The 26,409-nt window shown below is 44.6% G+C and overlaps 1 protein-coding gene across 1 annotated transcript; it reads right to left on the reverse strand.

Moving 5' to 3' along the window:
* Positions 1–12,011: 12,011 nt before the first annotated feature.
* On the reverse strand, positions 12,012–13,364 carry GJA8 (gap junction protein alpha 8). The gene has a single exon (XM_032848152.1). The coding sequence runs from the start codon at positions 13,332–13,334 to the stop codon at positions 12,012–12,014; it is 1,323 nt and encodes a 440-aa protein (XP_032704043.1). The 5' UTR covers positions 13,335–13,364.
* Positions 13,365–26,409: the final 13,045 nt, after the last annotated feature.

The following is a 26,409-nucleotide window of genomic DNA, read 5'->3' on the forward strand; positions in this document are numbered from 1 at the left end:
TTCCCGCCCTGAGCTAAGAGTGGGCGGGGCGGACGCGAGGCTCCTGGGAGGAGAGGCCCTGGGGGCGGGGTCAAGGAGCGGACGTTCTGGGGGTGTGGCTCAATTATGGATGTCCTGGCTAAAAGAGGCGGGATACAATTAGGTGGTTTGAAAATCCCAAAGCTGATGTAATGCAAGGTAGCATTTTATTTATGAGGCCAAAGATGGTGGGGCCTGAGCTAATATCTTATTTTAAGTGGTAATTCCATTTTGTAGTGGTCATGGTTAATAAGATGAAGTTAATGATTATAATGAGCTAGATAGACCATAACTGAGGCATTGTGTTTTAAATGTTACTAACACTTGGCTACCCAAACAACTACTTAATTACAGGTAAGAAAGAGTGGAGAGGCAGATGATATTTTTAGCAAATATAGATAAACAAGTAAATTTCTGAGGTGATAACAAAGAAAAAAAAGGAACACCATCTCTAACAGGAGTGATAATCTCATCGAACTTGGTAACAATCAGCCCACACCTGGAGTACTGCACTTTTTGTACCACACTTTCAGAGGCACAGAGATGTATTGGAGCATGCCCAGAGGAGAGCCACCAGATGAGGACAGATGGAAGGAACTGAAGTAAGGAGACTCAGGAACATGATAGCTATCTTCGTGTGAAAGAATGGGTAGAATTGATACGGCCCCTGGAAATATATGTTAGACAAAGGACTGGAAGTTAAACAAAGCTAGATTTAACTCAAAACAAGGAATAATTCTTTAAGGGTCTGAAGATGAATTATTTTAGGAAATAGTCCCCCTCCCTTGGAGTTGCTCAAATACGGACTGAATCACTACTTCATCCATTTGATACTCATTTCATGAAGGCTTAATGCATTGCTGTGAGGCTTATCCTTTTGCCCTCGGGCTCTAGGTAATCCTGTAGTGCCTGTAGTCTCATAGCATTAGACGGTGGCTTCCTACTAGGGCAATGACCCAGTGTGGGAGCTGCTATAGTCCATACCCGGAAGCACAGCCTAGTGTGCACCTGGCATTGAGGACCTGAGTGTTTAGACTACTGCAATCTGAGTAACTGATTTATTACACACTGATTTATTACACACAATTTATTGGAATTGAACTCTGCCGTACTAAGCAGTCCAAACTACCTGTCAGATGTCCAATCCTTTATCCAGAAGGCTAGGAAGCTGTGGAGGTAGCCCTACTATGGGAGAGTCAAGTCAAAGAACTTTGTGTCCTTGGCTACTTCTATCAGGGAGGCAGGTAGATGACCACACGGATGCTACTTGATGAATTAGAATTTCATCTAATTCATCTGAGATTCAAGGCTGTGTGATAATGCAGAATTCTGGGAGAGCATATCAAGGCTAATAGTTCACCTTGGTGGCTTACTGGGATGCATGGTGGGGATCAGGGTCTCAGTGAACTTGGCAGCAGAGAAAGGCATGCCATCCCACTGGCCCCAGCCCTGTGCAAAGCTCTGAATGGCACCATTCAGGATTTTTACTGTAACACCTGTATCCAGGTCAAGGACAGGTCTTGGTGACCCAAAGAACTACTACCCCTTGCTTTTGATTGCAGAATGTGACTAGAAACCTTCACACTAGATTTATGTCCAATTGACTCACCTCTCAAAGTACTGGGAGGGATGGCTGAAACTGAGAGCTATGAGTTCTTGCTTTTTTTGTCCTCACCTTCGCTTCTTTCCCATTAGAGCTATTATCAATCCCCATGACCAACAATGGCCTTTGACAGGAAAGGAGATCTCTCCTCTCAGTCCCTCCAGGCCAAGTGCACAAACACTTCCCTTAAATCTCTGAATCCCAGCTGAGCCTAAGGTACAGCATTTAACAATAGAACTTTGCCAGTCTTATGTCACAAGACTATGGTAGTTATTATATCACATAGAATAATATTTATGATGGTGATAATAGCTAATATGTACCAAGTGCTTACTATGTGCCAGATACTATTCTTAGATCTTGACATGTACTAACTCATTAACTCCCTAACTTAGTCCCTGACTTGCCTCTATATGGCAGACATGGTTGTTTTGTTTCTTTTGGAAGCATATTGAGCACATTGGCACTTGTTGGAATGAGTTGGAATAAGAATGAGGCTTAGGGAGAGAAAGGAGTTCCTTCTTCTTTCTATTTCTTTTCTCATCCTAGAATCTTTCTCTTCTCAGGATTTGAAATTGAAATATCCATTTTCTTCATGGGAAGCCTTGCCACCTATGGGGAGTATAGGATCCTATCCTATGTTCATAACTGGACTAGAAGGTGAAAACATAACTATTTATTAGCAGTACACAAACATTATCAGGGGCTGTTTTCCTGTATTTCTAAATTTGTGGGATTATGTCTGTCTAGGGACATATGTCTGTCTGGGACATAATCAGTTCCTTCCAATTTATGATTTCAGGTATTTTATCAGACTTTCTAAGGAAGCTTTGTCCCATTAGATCTTTGATGTTTATGGTTCTTTTGTCCTGACTGTCTTTCAGGAGGACCCATATTTATGTTGGATTTCTATGGCCTTCACTCCATGTCTATTACCTCCTCTGTGATAATTTTCATGCCTTTGTTCCTCCTCTTGGCATTCTGGGAGATTTCCTGATGTCGTGATTCTTTAAAGTACTGATTTTGCTTTATGTATTGCTAATTTTGCTCCTTATTCTTAAATTCTGCTGTGACTTTGCTTACTAACTCTGCCAGCTTCTTTTCCAACTCAGTCTACTATCTTATTATCTTCTGTTTCATTTCTTGCTTTACAGAGTTCATGTTTTCTTTTAAAATTTTTGAGCTCACAAAACAGATTTTAAGCTTATTTATTTAAGCTTAAGTAAATATCTTTTGAAATTATGCTATTCTTTTATTTCTAGTGTCCACTGTTTGTTTTCTCCAGGTTGTTAACTGTCTCTTTGTTGTTATTTTCCTTGTCTCTTACTCATCTGTAAAGATGAGCGTCTCATCTGTCTCAGTATATGTGTGGAACCCAACTAGACACAGTTGTTAGCTCAACAGGACTTTTAAAAAGTCAAGAGGGTCTTTGGCTACTGGATAAGTGAATAGCTAAAAAAATATTTGAAGGGAAGACAATTCGTATGCAACTCAAGAATAATACAGAGTTGTCCTAGAAATTATGGTTTCAGTCTGATACAGTCATGAAAAAAGAGGTTGGAGAAAGTTGAAGTTCTGATCTGAGATACATTAGAGATGTCCATATTTGTCATAATGCCATAAGAATACCCCTTGTCATTGTGTCTGCCTTAAAGATGTGATTGAGGATTTTTTGGGTCACATTATATCCTGTGGGTTTAGCTCACTTGCATTTATTTGATCTCATCCATTTTCTGTTGGTTTTATTAATCTAATTAAATTCTAGAGATTCCTTGGTCTTTCTTACATCTATAGGTCCAGCCAGTGTAGAGATGATAACTGTAACAAGTGAAAAAGGTAGAAAAGTAGACCTGGAAAACCTGGATGAATTAGAAAAACTGAACATTTTTCAGGAAAGCTGAGTGTTAGAGAAAGAGTAGCTGCAGGGAGGGGAAGCCCCTTGAAACTCTGTTCCTAGCCTAAGGAGTCATGACCAGACATCATCCATGGCTGAGGGCTTTCCTCATGGTTGCAACTGCCCAGCCACCTGGAATTAGCATTATAGTTACCATCTGTTCAAATCCTGCCCACTTCCAAGAGCATTTGGAGCAGATTAAAACACATATCCTATATACAATGAAATCATTAAAACAAAGAAAAGGGAACCATACTTGATGGCTTTACCTCAAATCATCCTCCTCCTCATTTTTTCCACAGGAGTTGGAACAGTCTGAGGGAAAATGGCTAATAAAATATGATGGAAAGAATGGTATGTGACTTCTAAGTTTCGGTCATAAAAGACCTGGAAGATTTTGCTTGATCTCTTGGATCACTTGCTCTAGCGGAAAGCAGCCACCAGCTCATGAGACCCTCAAGCAGACCCAAAAGCAACCAACCTGCCCACGCTAACTTGCTAATCATGTAACCATGTGAGTGAGTTGGTCCTACCACCCCAGCTGTGGGCCCTGTCAGTATCTGTCTGCAACCTCATGAGAGGCCCCAAGCTTCTCCAGAATTCCTGACCCACAGAAACTGTGAGAGATGATAAATGCTCATTGTTGTTTGAAGCCACTAAGTTCTGGAGTGATTTGTTATTCAGCAACAGTGAGCTAATACATCAATCATCAGAGGTGCCATTTTTACTAAATATTTGCATGGCATAGCCTTGTAGCCTTTGATTTTCATTTCTTCATCATTCACTGTTCAGTTGGTAAGCCAAAGCAACAGATTTTAGGTTTTTGTTATAACCACATGTAACCTCAATTTCTAAATAGATAACGTATTGCTAGATCCTGTGATGGATACATCTTGAGATCTCAGAGGACTAACACAATAGAGTTTATTTTTTATTTAATTAGAAATTCAAAGGCCCAATTAGAAATTGATAGGGATGGGAAGGCCCTCTGATCTACAATCATTCAAAGACTGACTGCTATCTTCAACATATGGCTTCCACGTTTGGTCTGGGGGATGACATCCAGCAATTCATATACTGCCCCCCCCATTCCTTTATTTATGACAAAGCAAAGCCTCTTTGCTTCCAAACCTGGAACCCCTGGGACGTTTAGGGGATCTCTTCCTCAAAAATATTCCTATGTAGTGTCAGCCTACAGTACATCCCTTTAGTGATGGGGAGTGCTTGGCCCATTGTCTCCTTCCTGCCTTGGGAGATGTCTCAGTACTCATTCAATGCATTCACCAAACATTACTATGTTCCAGGCACTCTGCTAAGTTCTGAATATTCAAGTTACATAGGATGAAATCTCTATCCTAAATTTGCTTGCAGTCAAATGAGAGAAAAGGGGGAGATAAAACAATGTGATAGACACTTTGGTAGAAGTGTAGACAAGTATTGAGGGATCACAAAGGAGGGAGCAACTAACTCTGTCTTGAGAAGTTTGTGGAATTTCATAAAGAAGGAGACAACAGAGCTGAACGTTTAAGGGTGAGAAGGAACTGACCATGGAGAAAAAGGCAGGCCACGGCAGAGTCTTGAAACTTCATGGAATTCATTTGTCACCATGGGCCAGGCTTGCCTATACTAGGGACAGGCCAATGGTCCCAGAAAGTTGGGGCACATATGGGTGTAGGTAGATGTGGGAGATGAGGCTACAAAGATGGTACAGCAGTTGAGACCTTACAAACAACAGAGATAATTTGGGCTAAGTTAAATGAAACAAACAAGCAAAACTCTGGGATAGTTCAGCAAACTGGAGGAAGGCTAACAACCAGGATCTGGAAAAAGAGGAACCAAGCATGGTGCAGAAATCTAGATAAGCAGGAACTCACTGTGGATCTGTTCAGGGGCTTCTGTCGAGATCAATGTATTTCAACCAAGTTACAGTCTCTCCGTTACTCCACTTAAGATCTGCATTCCAGGGAGAGAAAGTATGATTGGCCCATTTGGGTAAAAAAACAAAACAAAAACAAAAACAAAAAACCCCCAAAAAACAAAAACCTGACCCTTGACCTGACCTAGGAGAAGCTCGGTAAACATTACTTAGAGTTCTACCAAGCCTATCTCTAACTGAGGAAGTGTATCTCCCCAGATAAAATTGAGATGTTATTATAGGAAAACAGAGAATAGATTCTGGGCAGGTAAAAACAGATGTCCTATCTAGGTGGGTTGAAGGTAGTTATAAAGGCTTTGTATGCTGTGTTGAGGAAATTATAATTTATTGGGTGTGTAATGAGAAGCTGTTGAAGGATTTTAAGCAGAGAAGTGACATGGGAAATCCCAAGCAGAATTTTTTGGCCAATTTTATTTTGAGTTATCTATTTATTTTGATCAGTAGTGAGTAACTTTAACTCTTCCTATGGTTGTCAGACACATTGGTGAACGTGAGAACAAATCCTATTCTTTTGCTTCTTCTCAAAAGGCCAAGAAAGTATACTTTTTGATTTTTTCTGATGTTTGTGTAGAGAAAAAGAGGGAACAAAGTGACCAAATCTAACTGATAAGGAGAGTTTTCATGTTCTTTCTGAATCTGAGTGTCCTCCATTCTACCCAGTGGTGAGCTGGAACTGGCCTATACTGGCCCATAAGAATCATTTGCTAAGTTTTCTGGAATTTTGTGAGCTAGTTGTTAAACGCAGTCATTATTAACAAACTACATAAAGTTAAAGAAAATATGAAACACAAGATAATAAATACTCAAAGTGCATCACTTCTTAATTATTTTATTACTATCTACATTAATGGGTTATTTGTATGTATTATAAAGTAGAAATATTTTATAATGTTATGCTGCTATACACCTCTCCCCAGCTATGTGTTCAGTGACATTAGGCTGGGAAATTAACGGGCAATGGTAGGAGAATTTACACCAAGGAAACTGGCAAACATTATAAACTGGGAAGGACCTCTTTACCCTGCAGAGAGCAGGTTGTGTAATGTTTACCGGAATACCATTGCCCCCTCCCCATATCCCAGGCCTCTTGTTCACCAACCTCTTAATTCCAAAGGAAAAATAACCAGAAATTGGGGCAGTCCTTCACAGTCTAGCTCTGTTGACAAGTCGAAAGAAAAAAACAAAGATGGCAAAAAGTCAAGTTAGTTTTATTTGTTTTGCAACCCTCTAACGCATTACTATTAGTTCTCACATAAGTATGTGGAGGTTTGGAGAATTCAGGGCACAATCCCAATAAGGCCTCTCTCCCTTGCCAGAGATTTCCCCAGCATGTTTGTTACGAATATGCTTCTTAGCTGAGTCCTTACTAATTCCATCATAGATGGAAACTTTTGCAGAAAAAGGCAATGAAGGCATCTACTTCTCCCTCCAGGAAATTTCATGTATCTTTCCAGAATTCTCTTTGTCTGCCCTGGAAAAAGAACTTCCAGAAGGAAGTGGGGCTGGAGCTTACAGTATATCTCCCTGTTACCTTTGTGGCTGGCTTTGGGAGCTACAGTGTCTGGGGAAGCAGAGTGTGACTTGTCTTTTATAAAAACATTTCTTTCATCTTTTTTTTTTTTTTTTAAAGATTTTATTTATTTGTCAGAGAGAGAGCACACACAAGCAGGGGGAGCAGCAGGCAGAGCAGACAGAGGGAGAAGCAGGCTCCCTGCCGAGCAGGGAGCCCTATTCGGGACTCTGGGATCATGACCTGAGCTGAAGGCAGATGCCCAACCAATTGAGCCACCAGGCATCCCAAGTCTTTCTTTTATTTTATCTAACTGTTGAACCTACAGTTTTGTTTCCTTTCTCTCCCTCCTTCCCGGTTATATATTTAGTTAAAATACGATAGTTACAAGAAAGGAAGGTCTTCTAGGCACACACTCTGCTTTGTTTTACAGATGGTATTTATACTTAGAGGAGTTTTCTATCCAACCAGGCAAAACCTTTTTCATTTAAATTTTACTAACTTGGGTTGTGTGGTCGTTTGCACATGGTATGCATAGAGCGAAAGTTCAGGGTCAGGGGAAGGAGAGAGGAAGAGAGATGTGGAGTGGGATGGGATATGCTGCATGGGTGCTATGTTCCTTTTTCACCCTGAGAATGAGCCCAGGACCCTCCTCAGGAACTCCTGAAGAGCAACTGCCCACACTAGCCTTGCCCCAGGCTATTCCCATGGCTTAAACCCGAAGAGTTTCTGCACGTAGCTCCAGGGGCTCACTGCTGCTGTGAGTCAGAGACAGTCTCAGGGGCTGGTGCGTCTCCAGGACTCTACGAGTGAGCTCTGGGAAGCCGACTGTCTGTAGCACCGCCGGAACAGTGACTTCTCGCATGATAAAAAATGTTCTTTTTTCGTAGTGTCATTCTTAGAAATTCAGAACAACAGACATATTGACCATTCCCCCTCCTCATTTACTTCCTTCCCTTTACTTATTAGCTCGATTTTTGTCAGGATTTTAGTCAACAACCTGTGCAGTGTTTGAAAGTGGTGGCTGTCATTGCTTCAGTATACATTTGACAGTAAGGACTTCTCACAAATTTGGATAAGGCCTTCCTCCCCTTCCTTTTATTTCCAGATTAGTGAGCTTTTAAAAACACCCACTTCTTCTAGTACGCTCCATGTTTCCTGGATATCAATTTGCTGTTCTGTCTTGTGAAGGAGGGGCAAAATTTGTTACACCCCATTCACCTAGGGATGTGACATTGTGTTAAGTGACACTGTGGGGTCCTGAGAGTCAACAAGGGGCAGCCAATGCTTCTGAATTGAACTTCATTGTTTTTTGTGGGAAAATCTTATCCCCAGGTCACACTGACCTTCAGGAGCATTTGTCTAATTCTGTGTTGGATGTGTCACCTATGTGGCAAGTGGCAAAGTCATGGTGAAAGGCAGATAGGCCTTCTTACAATGCCCCAAATGCTAGGCCTAGGGATTACAGAGCAAGGTTTGATGTTTCTAACTGAACTGTTAGTAACTCTGTCCCTCCTGGTCTCCTGGTCACAGATCTCCTCTGATGGAGGCGTTGTTAACTGCTCTTAAGCGTCTGGCCCTTTGCCTCTGGGAGGAGCTGCACTTCGGCTATCCAGCTGTCCATTGCTTCTTTTTATTGGTAGATCTATGTGCCCTAAGGGTTTTAGTCTAACAAGAGAAGGACCAGGAGTAGGATTTAAAGCCAGACCTAATGGAGCCCAAGTGGGGATTATAATCCTGAGTCGGCCATAATTATTTGCCCCACAACATATACTGAGGGATCCAGCTGTATAGGGTAAGGGCCTCAGCGGACACACAGCTACCTGGGAATGGACCCTGGGACATTTCTCCCAAGGATGAAAGCAATTACCGATCTGTCCCCCAGGCATTTCTCAAGGTCAAAGAGCCTCAGGTTCCTACTAAACATGTGGGGTCCAGATTCTGTTTTGAGTCTTCTCTGAGAAGACTGACATCCAGAGTGTCTATTCCATATTGAAAAACTCTCATTAGGTAACTGCAAGGCAGGTTGAGAGGGTGGGATGGAAACCACCCACCTCCCTTCCTTCCCAGTCTCCCTGCGGCTGGAGGAATCTTTCAGGGAGTGGCAACACTCGGCAGGCTCCAGACTTGGCAGCCGACTCATTACCCTTATGATACCCTTGGAAGTAGGTTGGTGGCGAATACCATCTCGAGTTTGTAGACAGAAAACCAAGACACAGAGAAGTGAGGGGATAACAATAACATAGCTACTAAATGGCAGAAATAGAAAAAAAAAATCCTGGTCCCTTGATGCCTGTGTCTATTTCTTCCCAGGTAGTCTTCCTCGTTTATTGGGAAGACTAAGAGGGAAAATGGCAACTTCCATGGTCGTGGGGTAGGTATAGACCGTGAGGCAGGAAGCTGTTTCATCCAAGGAGATACACTCACTCCCAGGCTTCTGTCCTCACTGAGACAAGGAGACCAGCTGCCTTCCCCTAGGCCTTTGCCACTGCTTCCAAACAGCACCAAGCAGCTTTCTTCTGGAGCATGGTGCCCTTCTCTTTTCCTTTTTTCTTTTGGATTAGGTCCTAGTTGAGACAGACACTCCATTCTGGTGATGATCAAGCTCTTCTCAGGCTCTGAGTTTATATCTTCTTAAAATGAGTCTTCAGGAGTTAAAACTGTAGAAGCAAGGGTGTGGCCACTGGGATGAGTGTAGTGACCCAGTCTCTCGAGTTCTCAGGCCCCAGGACTGTGCTACTTTTCTCCCCAGATGGAAGGTCTGGGTGGAATAGTGGTTCTGGCAAGGGGCAGATTCAAGCGATAGCCAGAAAGTCATATGTCTTTGAGATAAATGTACCTCTTCTATTCAACTATCTGCTGCCTGATATGTTCTTTCATTGAAAGTTTGTCACTTTGGATCGACATAGGTAAAATATATTTTAGGCTATCTTTTTTTTTTTTTTAAAAGATCTTATTTATTTATTTGAGAGAGAGAGAGAGAGCATGAGAGGGGAGAAGGTCAGAGGAGAAACAGACTCTCCATAGATCTGGGAACCCCATGCGGGACTTGCTCCCGGGACTCTGGGATCATGACCTGAGCGAAGACGGTCACTTAACCAACTGAGCCACCCAGACACGCCTATTTTAGGCTGTCTTTTAAGATGTAAAATTTTCTGGAGGGATGATCAAGCAATCATACCTTAGGATGAATTTAATTTTTAGACCACTTTGTTTTAAAATGGGGTACCAAGGAATGGGAATATTGATACCCGGGGAGGAATAGTTTTGGAGGAGTCTTTGCTCTGGAAAAGCATATCTTGAATGAATATTGTAAAAGGAATGCGATAACCAGAGGGTAGCGCAGGAGATTTGCATGCTTTGGGATGGTGCTGGTTGGGAAAAAGAATTAAGGCAGTTTTCTGGGTACTTCTTTTGGTTTCTCTGGTGGTCCCCTGCCAGATCTCTGCCAAGTCATCTTGGTTTCTATCCCTCCTTCTTTAGCCTTGGCACTGCAGCCCATGATGCTAGCTTTGGTTTAGATAAACCGTCTTGGTTATCACTTTGTCCTTCAGCTCTGGGAATTGATTGGCTCCAGGTAAAAATTGCTCCTTGTGTGAAATGTGTACTTGTACTTGAGGATTTCCCTGGACTGGACTCTATGTTTGAGGAGTGTTGGTTGTGAGGGTAAAGGGTAGGAGAACTTCGAGGTCCCTCTTTTTCCCTTTAGTCTCTATGTCCCTTCCAGGAATGACGCCTGGTCTGGGACTAGACTTTGGGATTCTGGCTGTTTGAGCTCCCACTTCATAAGAGGCTTTCCCTAGTACGACTGTGATGGTCCTCTTTGTACACATCTCATGTCTCAGCAAGGCCTGAGAGCTGACTTTCTTCAAGACAGGCCAGTGAGCAGGTTATCTCCTGGCTCAGACTGGCTTGCTCCCAGCCCCTGATGAAAGGAGGTATTGATTTCAGGGTGAGCACTCACTGATATTGGAAGAGGATAGAAAAGAAGGGGATCTTCCTTCTTCAGGGAAGGAAACTGTGACCAGCCCTCAAGGCCCTTTCAGTTCAGGGAGAGGGTGAGATTTTTGGTCTTTCCCTAATAATGCCCAGGGCAGAATCCCCCCCAATTCAAGGGATAATTAAATCAGAACCCAGGGGCTACAGTGACCCAAAAGGAAGGTCATTGAGAATACTGGGTATCTCCTGGACTGATGATTTTAAACTGAACACTTCAAAATGGTGAACTGAGATTTGGGAGCCATAGACACAAGTTGAGACCATAAACAATATGATCAATTCCACAGGAAAGCTGGGCTCGCTAGTGTAGGCGAACTTTGCAAACTGGTACCCCAAAGCTTAAACTTGGCTTGTGCACATTTTGCTTGGTCCACGTGGCATATTTAAAAATTTAGTTGGCAGTGTTAAAAATTTCACTGAGAAGTTTGGACTTCTGGATTCTCTGGAAAAGTCAGATGGTCCAGTAATACTGCCTGATAATCAGTGCCTGGTACTGAGTGGCAGCTGCCCTCTGCCCACCCCCCTCAGTCTTCACAACCCTAGATATCCCATGGCATTAGAACAGGCCCACCCCATTGATTGAAAGCCCCTGACTGCACCCCATAGACATCTGAGCTTGGGCCCCATGATATATGATCATGTGGTGTCTGCTAGGGAAGTGCTGGTGTGATAAAAATCCGGCTGAGCTAGTGAGCTTGAGTGGGGCGGCAAAAAGCTATGAGGCAACCACAATTCTGATTGGAGGGATTTCTGTGGAGAAATGAGGATGAAAGCAGAGCTTCCCATTGTAGTTGAGCTGGAGGGGCGGGGCAGTCATTCGAGACTGGGAACTTTGACGGGACAGTGGCTTTATCTTGGTGGCCCTTTTATTTGGGAAATGTGGTTTCCTAGTTGTACAGCAAGTGCTGTGCCCTCTGCAGCACCTGTCCAACCAGGGGTGGGTGTGAGGGGAGGGACAGAAGACTTGAATCATGGTGGCGTCTTTACGTTTCATCTTGCCCTATGTTAACTCTGGTGTTTTCTTTTCTTTCTTTCATTCTTCGGCCCCACTTCATACGGTTAGATCGTCTGATCTTGCTCGGCTGCTGGCTTTGCTCAGCCTGCTTAGCGGTCTGGGGTCATCCCTGGTGAGGTCTGGACACAGGGAAGGCGACTTCTCTGCCAGCAGCCCTTGCTTTGATACTTTCTCAGGCTGTAGGTCTTCCTTCTCACCCTCCTTCCCCACCTCGAGAGTCTCGGCTTTCTCCCCCTCCAGCACTGCTGTGGTCTCCAGCCCCTCTGTGCTCACTGTCTCCCCTTCCTGCCTCTTGTCTCCCACCTCTGGTTCCGCCCCCTCCTCTACAGGCTGCTCCTCCGCCTCCCCCTCGTGTGCCCCCACCTGAGCGTAGGAAGGCAGTGTCTCTTGGTAAGCTCGGGACAGGTCCCCGAGGGGCCCCGCACCCATCTTCTCCTCGAACTGACTAAAAGGTTTGGCCGCAAGTGGGCTGGTCTCCACCATGCCGACTTCAGTCAGGGGGAAATAGTGGGACACGATTTTCTCTTCTTCCAGCAGCTGGTAGCCCTTGGCTTTCTGGATGGAGGAGACGGCAATGGAGTGGAGGGACTTCTCGGGGATCTCCCCCAGGGGCTGCTCCACCGGCCTCTTGAAGGCAGACCGGATTCTCTTCAGGCCCAGGTGGCTCATCTCCAGGATGTTGAGGAAGAGGGACACCGAAGCCACCGACAGCATGAACAGGATGAAGATGGTTTTCTCCGTTGGCCGCGACACGAAGCAGTCCACCACATTGGGGCAGGGCCACCTGCTGCAGCGATAGAGGGGCAGGATCCGGAAGCCGTACAGGAAGTAGTGGCCCACGATGAAGCCCACCTCGAAGAGAGTCTTGAAGATGATGTGGCAGATGTAGGTCCGCAGCAGGGTCCCTTCCAGCCGGAACTTCTTGGTGCCTTTGCTGCTGTTGCTGCCCTTCTTGACGCTGCCCTGGTCCGCGGCCAGCTGTACCCTCTCGCCGCCGTCGCCCGCCGCCTGCTGGCAGAGCTCCTCCGCCTCGCGCTCCTTGCGCTTCTCCTCCATGCGAACGTGGTGCACGGCGTGGCCCACGTACACCAGCGACGGCGTGGACACGAAGATGATCTGCAGCACCCAGAGGCGGATGTGCGAGATGGGGAAGGCCTCGTCGTAGCAGACGTTCTCACAGCCGGGCTGCTGGGTGTTGCACACGAAGTCGGACTGCTCGTCCCCCCACACGAACTCCGCGGCGGTGCCCAGGATGAGGATCCGGAAGATGAACAGCACGGTGAGCCAGACTCTTCCGATGACCGTCGAGTGCTCGTTCACCTCCTCCAAGATGTTCCCCAGGAAACTCCAGTCACCCATTTCTCACCCACCTGGAGGAGGAAGAAGGCAAGAGCTGAGCGGCCGCGGTGTCATCCCCTGCCAGTCTCTCTCTGTTAACGCTTGCTCGCTGGGGGTAGGGTGGGGTACCTCTCCTTTCTGAGTTGCTGGAACCATCAGTATGTAAAAGAGCACCTATCGAGTGGAGTGCCTCCTCTTGCGGGCTAGGATGAGGGGACAAGAGCGGCGCGAAGAATCTTCCTCATCTGCAAAATGGGTTTAATGCTAATACCTGTTCTCCGTCACTTGCAAGGGGTGGTCTGAAAGTGTAGATGAGGCGATATGTGTATCATTCCTCGAATTCCACCCCAAATAAGGGCTCATTGTTGACCATAGATAGAAACCCATGTTTACACGGGTTTAAATCAAGACCACAAGCTAAACTATGCTTTAAGAGGCATCATACTGAAGAAAACCCTATACTGTGGGGGTTCTGGGCCCCCAACAGAATTCTTGGATGTGTGAAACTGCCTGTAGCCATTTTACTTGGACTGTGTTGAAATGTACAATGATGTGTTTGGAGGGAAGTGGAAGGAAAGAAACATTTTTTGAACATCTACTTTATGACAGGCTTTTGACATTTCATTATTTCATTTAACTGGATCCTGCTAGACTATAGTCTTCATAAGGCTATGGGCCATGCATGTTTCATTCACTGCTGCATACTCAGTGCCTGTCACAGAGCCCAGCACCCAGTGAAAGCTCAGGAAGTGTTTAACCAATTTGATTTGAACACATGAGAAAACCGAAGTTCAGAGAGGTTAAACAAACTGGGATCAGACAGTTAAATAGCAGCCGTTTTGTCTGCCTGGTCCCAAGGGCTGAGTTCTTTCCACTACACTCTGGAGATACACTGCTTTCAATCTAAAATACACAATTCTGCAACTCCTGGACTCTTAATTTATGTTTCTTTTGTCTCTATGTTGACATCTGCAAACCATTCTTAACAGCTTCACAAATGGAGAGCACTGTCTTTTTTATATGATTATTATTACTCTTTTAAATCCAAAGAATGGGGAGCATGCTTCAGGGAGGAATCATGTTACAGGGTGAGGAAAGTCCACTGAGACACTTTTAGTGTCCCACAGAATGAAAAGGTTTTAGGGTCTGTCATGTGTGCCTACCTTAATAGAGCTAAAAATTTGTTAACAACAACAAAAATACCATTAAACATGATAGCATATCATGCCCCTAGCAACAGCAATGATTAATGCACTGGGGATCGAACTGACGGGGCTGATGTGTGTAAACTGGGACACTCACCCAGTGCAAACCTGTGCTAACCTAAGAGGGACTATGATCAAAACTTCTACATTGGGGCACCTGGCTGGCTCAATCTGAGGAGCGTGGGATCCTTGACCTTGGGGTTGTGGGTTCGAGCCCCACGTTGGGTGTAGAGATTACTTAAATAAATAAATAAACAAACTTAAAAACAAAACAAAACAAAACTTCTGTCTCAGCCTGTGGCAAATGCTCCTCCAGCCTGAACATTTCTAGCGTTGCAGTGTTTTCTCAGTGTGGCTCTTAGACAGGGGCAAGAGCGCATGCTGGAGATGTTGCTCTGGGCTTCTTTCAGCTTTGTCCCATCCTCTACGATCAGAAGACCACCACTTTAATGACCGTGATACTTGTTAAACACTTGAACGAGTGATGAAAAGTGATATCTTAAGTAAGGTGTGATTTTCATAGATAAGAGTGGATAAACAAAGTGGCATCTTAAAGCCTCCTTCCAGCCTGCGGTTTGGAGCCTGGCCAGACAGTACAGGAGGCAGACAGTGATTGCAGGCGTGAGCAATGCGCACCCTGTGCTCTCAGGGTATGCACAGCTGCGGCTGCTTTTTGTTGTAGAGCAGAGGGTGTTGCTCCTCTTGGAGCCCCAGAAACTCCCAACTAGGTAGGGCACCCAAGAGAAGCTTCTCTCCTCCTGAGAAGGTGAGAGCATCTGTGGCTCCCCAGTCATGACTCCAGCATTGGGAAGAGTTCCTTGTAGGGATGGGGGGCTGAGAGTGGGAGAGGGTCCTCCACCCAGAACCAGCCATTCAGAATCCCAGCCACATGTGTCTAGCTATACTTCTGCTTTTAACACTCCTCCATGGGCAGTTAAATCTAGTGCTTGCCCTGTAGTGAGGGGCAGCCATTTCCATTGCCTTCCGGGGGAAAAAAGATGGGAAACCTCACAATTAGGTAAGCAGCCCAGGCATAAATCCTACTGGTGGCAGAGCCAGGAAAACCCCAGTTTCCTATCACATGGTTCAATCTAACATTTATGTGAAAACAACAGTTTATGTAATTTATTCTTATAAGATCAAGTCTGTCCTTGACGTACTCTACATCTAGTGTTGCTGATGTCTTATCCCCATTGATGTATCAACTCAGATTTGACACTCTTCCTTGTATTGTACTGTATTTGTCCTTTGGGATTTTCGTGTGTATTTCACTCAGGTACCTATGTGGACGTGTGCAGTTGAGCACACACTTTCAGGATGGCGTGTCTATCAATCTTGTTTCTCCCTTTGAGAATCAAAAGCTCTTGGAGGCCAGGGATCATTTTATCTTCATCTTCTATGAAACATCATGACACAAAACAAAGACCTTCACAGAGTGGGCGCTCCATAAATAACCAGTACATGGGACCAATGGTAATAATTTGAAATCTGAAATTCTCAATCTCTGAGTTCATATAATACCAGTATTAGCTAAAGTCTAGGAAACTCCAGTCTTCTCTGCTGCAGTTAGCAGTGGGCAGACAGAGAACTTGCAAAGAAAGCCTAAATACCAAAACAAGGATCGCAGATTGATCCAAAACTAGCTGATTTGAGGGACTGTTTTGTATAAATAAACTGGAAGGCCAGTGATTTTTGACATGTTGTGACTGTTGTGACATATTCATGAAACATGAAGACCCTCCCGACCACCCCATCAGTAATTTCCAAATTAAGCCAAACAAGGTTGTGTCCTTTCATACCCTATTCTGCAATGCTAAGATTGAGTGTGTGAATGTGTGTTTTAATTTCTAGTTACAAAGCTTCTCATGATAATGGAAGAAGAGAAACTAACTTAGGAAAAAATCTTTCCAATTCCATACTGTTGAAACAGACCAACTATTCTTTTAAGAAGAGGAGCTTTAGAGGTGCTAAGAGAAAATGCCTTGGGTCCCTGACTTCTACCAATGAAAATTATACATAAAGGAAGTCAGATAAGAGTATATTCGAACAAGCTATTCCACGGGAGCAGGGAGTAATTTAAACCAAAGGAAGAATATTTCTCTGCTCTTCTACAAAAAGAAACATCTTTTACAGATAGAAAGTAAACCGATGGAGTTCAAGCCTCCACCCCAGGTCATCCAACAGAACGTTCCACCAGAGGATTATCGTTTTATTTTTATTTTTTTAAGATTTTATTTGTTTATTTGACAGACAGAGACCACAAGTAGGCAGAGAGTCAGTCAGAGAGAGAGGGGGGAGGCAGGCTTCCCACTGAGCAGAGAGCCCGAAGCGGGGCTCGATCCCAGGACCCTGGGATCATGACCTGAGCCGAAGGCAAAGGCTTTAACTCACTGAGCTACCCAGGCGCCCCAGGATTATGGTTTTAAATAATGTTTAAAATGACACCTTATGTTTGGGTATCCTTTGTCTATTTATAACTGATACACTTTTCCATATCTTATTTCAGTCCTCATAATAAGAACCTGTAAACTAGGCCAGTGGTTCTCAAACTTGGACATCACAGACTAATAAAATACCAGCAGAATAGCGGGACCAATACAGAGTTACCAGCTCCTAATTTTGCCAAGCAAGGATATAAAAATAAGAAACTTGGGGTATCTGGGTGGCTCAGTGGGTTAAGCCTCTGCCTTCGGCTCAGGTCATTGTCTCAGGGTCCTGGGATCGAGCCCTGCATCAGGCTCTCTGCTCAGTGGAAAGCCTGCTTCCCCCCTCTCTCTGCCTGCTGCTCTGCCTACTTGTGATCTCTCTCTCTCTCTCTCTGTCAAATAAATAAATAAAATCTTTAAAAAAAAACTTATTAAATCACAATTATGAATACATCATTTCATAAGAGGGGGAATTTCATACCACAAAACCAGAAAAGACATAATTTCAGAATAAAAGTCCTTTAAATGGAACACATTTAAGTTGGTGAAAAATTTACTATATTGCTTACTACATTATTACTACAGGCTTCTGGAAGGTTCATCTTGGACCAGAACTGACAGGTCCGCAGGATGACCATTTAGAACCAGTGAACCAGGCATTTTCAGCCTCCATTAACAGATAGGAAGGCAGACCGGGAGGTTAACTAAGTCTGCCAGGGGGGCTCAACTAGTGAGGGCAGAGCAGGGGTCGGAGCCGTGGTCTTCTGGCTTCAAGCCCAGGGCAATCTCCAATACAGAGAAGTATCCTCTTCTTTTGGCTTTGAGAAGAGGCAGAATACCACACTTACACCTGTGTTAGCCAGTTCCCCCAAAGGATTACATGACCACTTACCAGTCTGGTTGGTAAAGGGAGTGTAAATGGGTCTCCCTTCATGTCTCTAGAGCAGCCACTGCAAAGAGCAGCTTTCCTAGAGAACCAGCACAGCCTACCCCCAGAAAGACTGTTGGGGTCTTTAGCTAGACCTGTTCTTATGCACCATTAAATGCTCCAACATTGAAAATGCAGCACAGGAAGCCTCCTCTCCACCCACAGCACTCAGTAGTAATTACTGTTATACCTATCACAGAGGTCAAGGAAAAAGTACAAAACTCTTTTATAAACACCAAATACTTATTTTAGATCTCTTGGGATTCCTGGAGGCATGTTAATTCATTCTGAAAAAATGAGAAAACCTTAAAAAGTCAAATTGTAGTTAGAATTTGGGCATCTCCCCTCTCGTCCCCCTCCCCATTCCTACAGTCCTTTCCCTTCTGAAACTCTGCCTGCTCTCAGGCCAGTCCCAAGAGGGTTTTCAGAATTGGACTCTAAGTTCAGCCATCCCAACCCAAGACCAAACCTCAGTGACAACATTTTTCCTTTTGTAGAAACCCTGATCTGGCCCTTAGATTAGGCTAGAAAAGAAGCCCAGGTTGCATGGGAGGGAAGGCGACAAACCAATGTAACCCAAGGAAAACTTGCCAGTAGCAGTAGGGTCCCCCGGAGAAATATGTGCTCTCTTTCTCTCTTGGCTCTCAGCAGCAAAATGGCAACTTTGGCCTCTTTCCTTTGGCGCCTAAAAGCCCACCTCCCACTTCTCTATCCCGCCCCTACTGTGCTGCACGACTGAGCAGATATGACTGGATTGGCCCTGATGGGTAGGTTTTACTGTCCAGCAATATTTTAAGCTCCCAGCCAGACAGCTTTTATGAAGGGAGGGATGTTTGGAAAACAATAGGAGAGAGAGAGAATGGGAGAGCTGTGTTGGGCACAGAGGGGAGGTGGGTGGGGAAAAGCTGATGTGGGAAAGCTTAGATGGGCTTCTGTAGCCTCCCAAAGTGTCTTTTAGCTGCAGACCTGGTCCTGTACTGCAGAAAACCTTCGGCTTCTCTCCAGAGGGGGTATTTTACCTGGGGGTATTTTCCCAGTGCCTTATCATCAGCTTAGAGAACGCTCGGGGTGTAGGGACAGTAAGAGATTACTTGCATGCATCCCCTCCCCTCAGTCGGACTGTACCAAAGCACCCCCACCCCCAAAGAAGAGTGGTTGTTTCTCTTCAAGGGTTGATCTATCATTCTCTATTGGGGGTTTGTTCTTATGTCTCCAAGTTTCTTTCTTTGAAAGGAGCATGCATATGCCAAAGAATTCTGGTGCCATTTGTCAATATAATAACATTCCCCACCTTGTTTTACTCATAATTACAAATACTTTTGAGAAACTGCAGAGTCAAGGGGACTATGCAGTGTCAGCTAATAGTTTTAGACTCTCACGCCTCCAACTGCGAAATGGGGGTATGAGGTTTGGGTCACCAAGAAGCTCTGGGTTGAAATACCTGTGTGGCCTAATGAGGAATGATGTTTAGGAAGCTAGCTCGGGGGGCATGAACGCATGCCCTCTGCCTCCCCAAGGCCCACCATCTTCCCAATGTCTGGGACTCACCATTGCATTGGTATGAAAGATGGTTGTACTGACCACCTTTCCAAACCCCAAACTGGGGCATTTTATTATATAAGTTGATATATGGAAACAATGGAGCAAACATAGTTGAAACTGGGATTGTTTTAGGAAACCTACAATGTATAATTACTTAGCCAAAAGCAACTTTGAGGGTAAACCAGAAAAAAAGAATCTAAGTGCTTGCCTCTTCTCTACCCTCATTTCCTGCTCTTTCTGGTATCATGGGCATACTGCATTTTGATGGTGGTGGTTTGAAGAGGGATGTTACCAAAGTTGTATGAGTCTCCAATTCCAATCGTATTTTAATGTTCACTAGCCCAAACCTTATTTACTTTAAAATTCTGATTTCTTTAGACTTCAAATTTGAAGGATGAGTCTAACTGGAACAGAGCCTTCTAGAGAATCTGTCAATTAAAAACAACTGGCTAAGGCTGTTCCCCGATATCAACGAGGCAAGAAGTCAGAGGAGAGAGGGAAGGAAATCTCAGTGTTTCTTCTGAGAGCATTTGGTCAATGTTGATTCCTGAAGCTTGAGCTTTCTCTGGGATTTTCCAGAAACTACAAACTTCTCTTCAGATGAATTTCTCTCATCCAGGGCTTTCCAGGCCAACTTGGCTTGTGTGGTAGAGCAGTCCCGTCTCCTGACATCATTGTGTGAGAGATGGTCGTAGAGGATGTGTTCGTGTCTAGAAAAATAAAGAATGTCATCAGAGTTCAGGTTTGGACAAGTCTAGCTTTGTAATTTAGCACTTCCTTTGCTTATTTCCTCCATGGGTGTTGAAGACACTCTGCTAAGAGTGCCCAGCTGACTGAATTATTTTTGTTGTCACATCTTCTGTTTGCAGTCTTTGAAAACATAAACACTCAATCCCTTATCTCTTGAGGAACATTTTGAAGGAGGTGGGAGAGGGGCTCATCCCAGGTTCATCTGTGGTTAAGAGCTGTCCTAACCAGAAATTTGAGTCAGTTTCTTAGGTCTTTCAGTGGGAAGTCTTCTTGTGGTGGCTCTATTGTTTTATCTGATGTAAACAGAGCTCTAGAACATGGGATATAACCACATTTGAAGGCAAATCCCACTTTTGTGTTCTGTAATACGGATTATTAGATCATTGATGTTTGGATAATTCAACGGTGCCATTCTTTCACCAGGGTATGTTTTGGAAGCAGTGAAGCAGTTACTTGTGGGAAAATCGCGGGATTTTCAGTGGGAAGACCTGGCTCTTGGTGTGGCCCTTCCTGAGCAGTTTGCTCAGCCTCTCTGGGTCTTGGTTTCCTCTACTATGTAAGAGAGTTGATAATGACTGCCTTTCCTGTTTTGTGAAAAGTCCTTTTAATAATGATGGTGGCGATTGCTCTAACCCATGCAATGCTGTGAATCCCTGTCCGCTTGTTAGTTATGTTCACTGTGATCTCCTCCCCTTCTGAGTCTGGCTGTGTCCTGTGCCCCCGGGTCCTGGGTTGGCTTGTTTCTAAGTGTGGCTTGATTACAGTCATAATATGCTTTCCTTCCACAGGGAAAATACCAGGACTGGAAAAGACCAGAAGAAACTGTGGGCCTCCATTCCCTCATTTTACAGATGAGAAGCCAGTTCAGGGTGGAAATGATGTCTTGAGGTTGTGGTGCAGCTTAGAGGCCCAGGCATTTTCCATGGCTCTGGATGCCTCCATGTGGGGGTAGAGACTCACTCAGCAGTAAGGCTCTTTAGGGAGAACCAGGTGAGCCCTATCGTGGGTAGAAAGCCAGGCAGACAGATGTATGGGGCCCGAGGGGACCATTCTCAGTCAATCAAAATGATTGGAATTAGGAGGCAAAAAATCTCTCTCTTCCAGCTGCTTGGGTGTGCAAGGTAGAATGAGTCTTGGAGAAACCCAGGGCCAGGGGCTGTGGGTGAATTGGGTTATTTCCCTGAATATCCAGGCCTGGCTCTGACTTCGTGGGCAATGTTTGGTGATTCATTTTACAATCATTTTCTGAGCTCCCACTCCATGAGGTGTTTGGGACCCACCAGTGGGTAAAACAAAGATCTCTGCCAAAGCAGCGCTCACAGTCTTGTGGGGGAGGCGGCTGATTCTCATTAAACGCGATAACTCAGGGAATGACACAGGAGGTTAGGAGGTGATAAGAGCTAGCAACAAATGGAAAAGTTTGAAGGGAGGGGAGTGCGAGGGAAGGGATTGGGAGAGCCAGTGGAGGGGAGATGGTTCCCACACAGACCTCACTGAGGTGAGGTGGAGCCCACTTTAAAGAGGGTGAGGGAGGGAGCTGTGAGGGTGTGGGATGGGTGGTGACTTTCCCGGGCTCCTCTTTGGTTTTCTCCTGCGAAAAATGGGAACCAGTGTCTCCTCAAAGAATCAGAGTGATTCAGTAAAACAATATGCATAAAACCGAGTTTAGTACTTGACATTGGGCCAGTGCTTGCTAAGTAGTAATGGCCATTACCACCCTTTGGAAGAAGGTTTGGCTACTACTGACCAAAGGAGGTCAAGTGTTCCTTCCTTAATTAACCAGCGGGGGGCTCAATGCTTGTTTTTTCTTCTCTGTACCACCTGGAGAGGCCCAGAGGTGAGCCATGGCCCTCTCTAACCCTCCTCCCTGGCCAGTTTGGGTGTGAGCCAGAGAGTCTTCTGTATGACAACCTTTTGGCTGGGATTCAAAAGCTCCTGTGCCCTGAGGGGCAAGGGGTGGGCTGGAGGGGAGGGACAGGGGTCACTTTCACCGGGGACAGGATTTCCCACACAGACAGTTGTCAGGACAAGGCCGGGCACTCTATTGAACAGAGCAGCTCATGCATGAGAGCAGACTGTGCCAATTCTATAGAGCATGACCCCTCGGCCCTGGGATCTTCTGCTAACAAAGTTATCTTTCCCAATCTGCTTAGGCAGAAGGGGGACACACTTCCCATCCTTGTGCTGAGCCTGCAAAACAAGTAGGACCCAGGCCAGGCCGAGATCTGGCTCTCGGCATGCCCCCCTCATTTCCTCTCCTCTCCCCACTAAAGGTCTTGGGTTCTCTTCAGCAGCCCTGTTCGTCACCTTGGGGAGATGAGTGCAGGCTGAAGAAAGTGGCCATTGGCTGGGGGGGAGGCGAGACCAGGGAGTGTCCTGACATTCTAGCTGCCTGGGGAGGGACAGAGAGAATATCCCAGAAGAGGGGTAGGGAAAGAGGCTGATGCAGCCTCAGATTCTCTGGGGTGGGAGCAGTTGTGAATGTTGTAAGCCCGTAGGTCTCTGACTGCAGTTCCCTGGGGCCAGTGGTGGCAGCATTGCCTGGGAATTGGTTAGGGGGGCGAGCCCTGCCCCAGACCTACTGAATCAGAAACTCTGAAGGTGGAGACCTGAAAACTGTTTTTAAAAAGCCCTCTGAGAAACAAACTGAGGGTTTTGGAGGGGAGGGGGGGTGGGATGATGGGTGAGCCTGGTGGTGGGTATGAAGGAGGGCATGTATTGCATGGAGCACTGGGTGTGGTACATAAACAATGAATCTTGGAACACTGAAAAAATAAAATAAAATAAAATAAAATAAAATAAAAACAAAGAACAAAAAACAAAACAACAACAAAACACACACACACACACACACACACACACACACACACACAAAATAAAAGCCTTCTAGGCGATTATAGTGCATGCTAAAACTTTAGAACCACTGCTCAATGTAACCCTGGCCGCTAGAATTGGTGGCGCTGGTCCCTGGTGCCCACAGCCCTCTCCTAGTCCCCACGGCTGGCACTTTCTGATACCTGCGTCCATCGCGAGGCCCTAGACACAGGTCTTTGAGTCCATCCAGAAAACAAACCAACAAGTCTTGTGGAGTTCCCTGCAGTAGCCCATCCTACATATATAATATCATAAGTCAGAAGGGGAGAAAAATATTTTGCTAATACATGGTGTAGGCAGCTGTACCTACGGTGAGGGGTGGGCTGATTTGTCTCCATTTTACTGAGGCTCAGCGAGGTTAAGTAATTTGCCTGCGGTCATGGAAAGAAAGGGGCAGGGCGAGGACTGGAACCAGATCTGCTCGACTCCAAAGCCGGTGTTTGCTCTGGCTGTCTGTGCTGTCGCCTTTGATTATGAGATTCAGGTCGACAGTGCTGACCTTTCAGAGCATTTGGGGTTCTCCGGTCTTTGTGCTAATCAGTCAACATTTGCGTGTTTAGAAAAGGTTTTTTGTTTGTTTATTTGTTTGTTATTGCTGTTGTTGTTGTTTTTGTCCTGAAAAACCCACATAGCTGCAAACATTTTCTACATAGAGGAATTTGCTTTGTACTTATCTGTGTATCTTTTAAAAATGACAAACCTACAGGGTGAATGCTTGCATGATGGAAAGAATCAAAACGGTAGAGGGACATTCAGGATAAAGAGTAAAGTTCTCTGCTTACCTTCGTCTTCCCACCTCCTCGTCACTACAACCGTGCTTAACTGTTTGGTGTGTGTCTTTCCAGATGGTTTTTGCTTTTTAAAGATGCACTTCATATATACATATTAATATATGCCTAATATATCTTGATATCTTTGCTGTATGTGTCTGCATCATTTTAATGTCTGCAATAGTATTCCATCATAAGGACATCCTGTAAGTTTGTTCAGTCTGGTCTCTGTTGAAGGACATTAGGTTGCTTCCACGTTTTTTGCTATGACAAACTTTCAGAAAAGGATAAATATCTATATGTCCATATTTTAGGGGCAAATGAAGGAAAAGTTTTGGAGGATGAATCCCTGGAGGTAGAACAGATTACTCAAAACATAGGAACGACTTGAAAGTTGGTTAAGTGACACCAATTACTTTCAAAACAGACTGTGCTTGACTATACGCTCAGGAGAGTGTGGGGGCAGGCATTTTGTGTTCTAGTCTTACTATCACCAGCTGTTGTCTCTCTTTACATTTTTTTTTTTTTGACAGTGGTATGAGCAGGAGATAGTCTTTATTTTAATTAGCAGTTTTCTGATTATCGGATGACTCATATATTTACTAGCCATTTGCATTTCTTTTTTTCTGAATCATGCACTCATATCCTTTGTCTGTTTTGGGGGAGTTATTTTCCTTTTCCTTGTTGGTTTATTGACTCTTTTTATAGACCATAACTAATATTTGTCATAAGGATTGTGAAATTTTTTCATATGATGACTTGTAACTTTGCTTTTAGAGTGTTTTGCTGTAAAAGAGGACTTATATTTTTATCTAATCAAATCTGTCATTAAAAAGTTTGTGGTTTCTCATTTTTGTGCCTGCTTAGAAAGGCTTCTGCATTTCATTAAAATTCAGAAGACCAGTGAGGAAAGAAATTTGCCAGAGTAGATTCCGTTTCAGTTCAGCATTTAAGCCTGGATAAACTGAATTATCAGAGCAATACGAGCCCTGCCTAATTCTCCTCCTAGTTTTGTCTATAGTGGCCTTTTAATTTTAATAATAAAGGAATTATGTAAATTGCATTCATTATCTTGGTACATTTGACAACAGATTTCATCATCATCATCATCATTTTCCAGGACCCGTTTGATTTGCAAATCAGAAAACCAAACCTGTGTCATTTTGCTTCTTATAGGTACTTTTGTTTTGCCTCTATGGTTTTGGATGCCTGATCTGTACTTCTATTCAGATATCATGCGTGGGTGGAGAGAGAGCATGGAACATTATTATTTTCTTTTTCACAGGCTTATTTATGGGGAGGACATTTTTGTCTTTTTCTTTTTGCCTTTGCCTTTTCGTTGTGGCAAATCAAATAGCTGCAGTCTGGGCCTGCAGTTACCCTGAATTCCAAAAAAGCCTGCCTCTTTTTTAATCCTTTACTACTTGGTTTCTTTTTGCCTTAAGTAAGAGGCTTTACTCTGACCAGATTCGTTGGGAAGAACATGGTTCTGGTAGCTGGAAAACTTCAGTCTGTGGCTTAATCTAGTTGGTTTCTCCATCACCAAGGACTTGGGTTTCTCTGTCTTTAGTCAATCTTCTGTGTCATCTACCCTGGTTCCGAGTCCAAAGACTCAAAACAAATATTGTTCTTTGTCCACTGTTGGGTCCCCCCAAAATGGGTCCGTGATCAAAGGAGCGAGACTGATACAAAGCGAAGGTCAAGCAAACCTTTCTTTCGCGCCAAGCATGGAGAATTAAACTGACCGGCTGGGGCCGTCTCTTACAAGAGGTGACCCCTCCCTGCCTTACAGACTAACTTTTATAGAGCAAAGGCCATGGGGTTGAGCCTGGCCACACACAGGTGGCTAATGAGATAGCAACATACAGAGAAAGCCGCACAGTCATGTTAGGTCACACACGGGTGGTAATTGAATTACAATTCACCTCATAGTAGCTATTTGAACTAGCCTATCACCTTGGTCAGAATTGGCACCCAAAAGGCGCCTAAAAGGCAGGGCCCACACTCCTTGGTAGCTAGGGAGACACTATGCACGCCCCACTGATTGGATGTCTCCACCTGGCCGGACTCACCCCTGCATTCAGGCTGTTATCTCCATCTGACCTGACCCGCCCTTGTATTTGGGCTTTGTTACCTGGGACTGGTTTCCCGGACCTGCTTTTAAGTAAGTTCCCCCGGGGCGGGGGCAGGGTCAGTTTAAGTTTTACTGCATAAACAACAAAATCACTGTTTAACCGGATGGAATCACTCTGGCTAAATAGGCCCTTACATCCACCTCTCAGTTTCCTGAGCCGTAACATGGGTAAACAATGAGACATACCTGGCAGAGTTGTTTTGAGGGGTTAAATAAGAGAATACAGAATTTTATAAACACACGTGACAAAAAGGTGGTTCTTCAGAAGCAAGTTTGATTCCTTTCGGGGGTTATGCTGCGCTCACGCCACTAGATGGCGTTATCAACACAGCCAGCTGGCTAAGATGGTTCAGTATGAAGTCCAAGCTGGGGAAAGGGGATCCCCTCTTCCTTTTCTTCCCTATGAATGAAATATATTTAGCAGCGATGATTACAGATGTAACAAAGAAGCTTTCATTTTTGCTGTA

Source organism: Lontra canadensis, unplaced genomic scaffold (genome assembly GCF_010015895.1).
Source record: "Lontra canadensis isolate GAN:19392208 unplaced genomic scaffold, GSC_riverotter_1.0 scaffold200, whole genome shotgun sequence".
NCBI lineage: Eukaryota > Metazoa > Chordata > Mammalia > Carnivora > Mustelidae > Lontra > Lontra canadensis.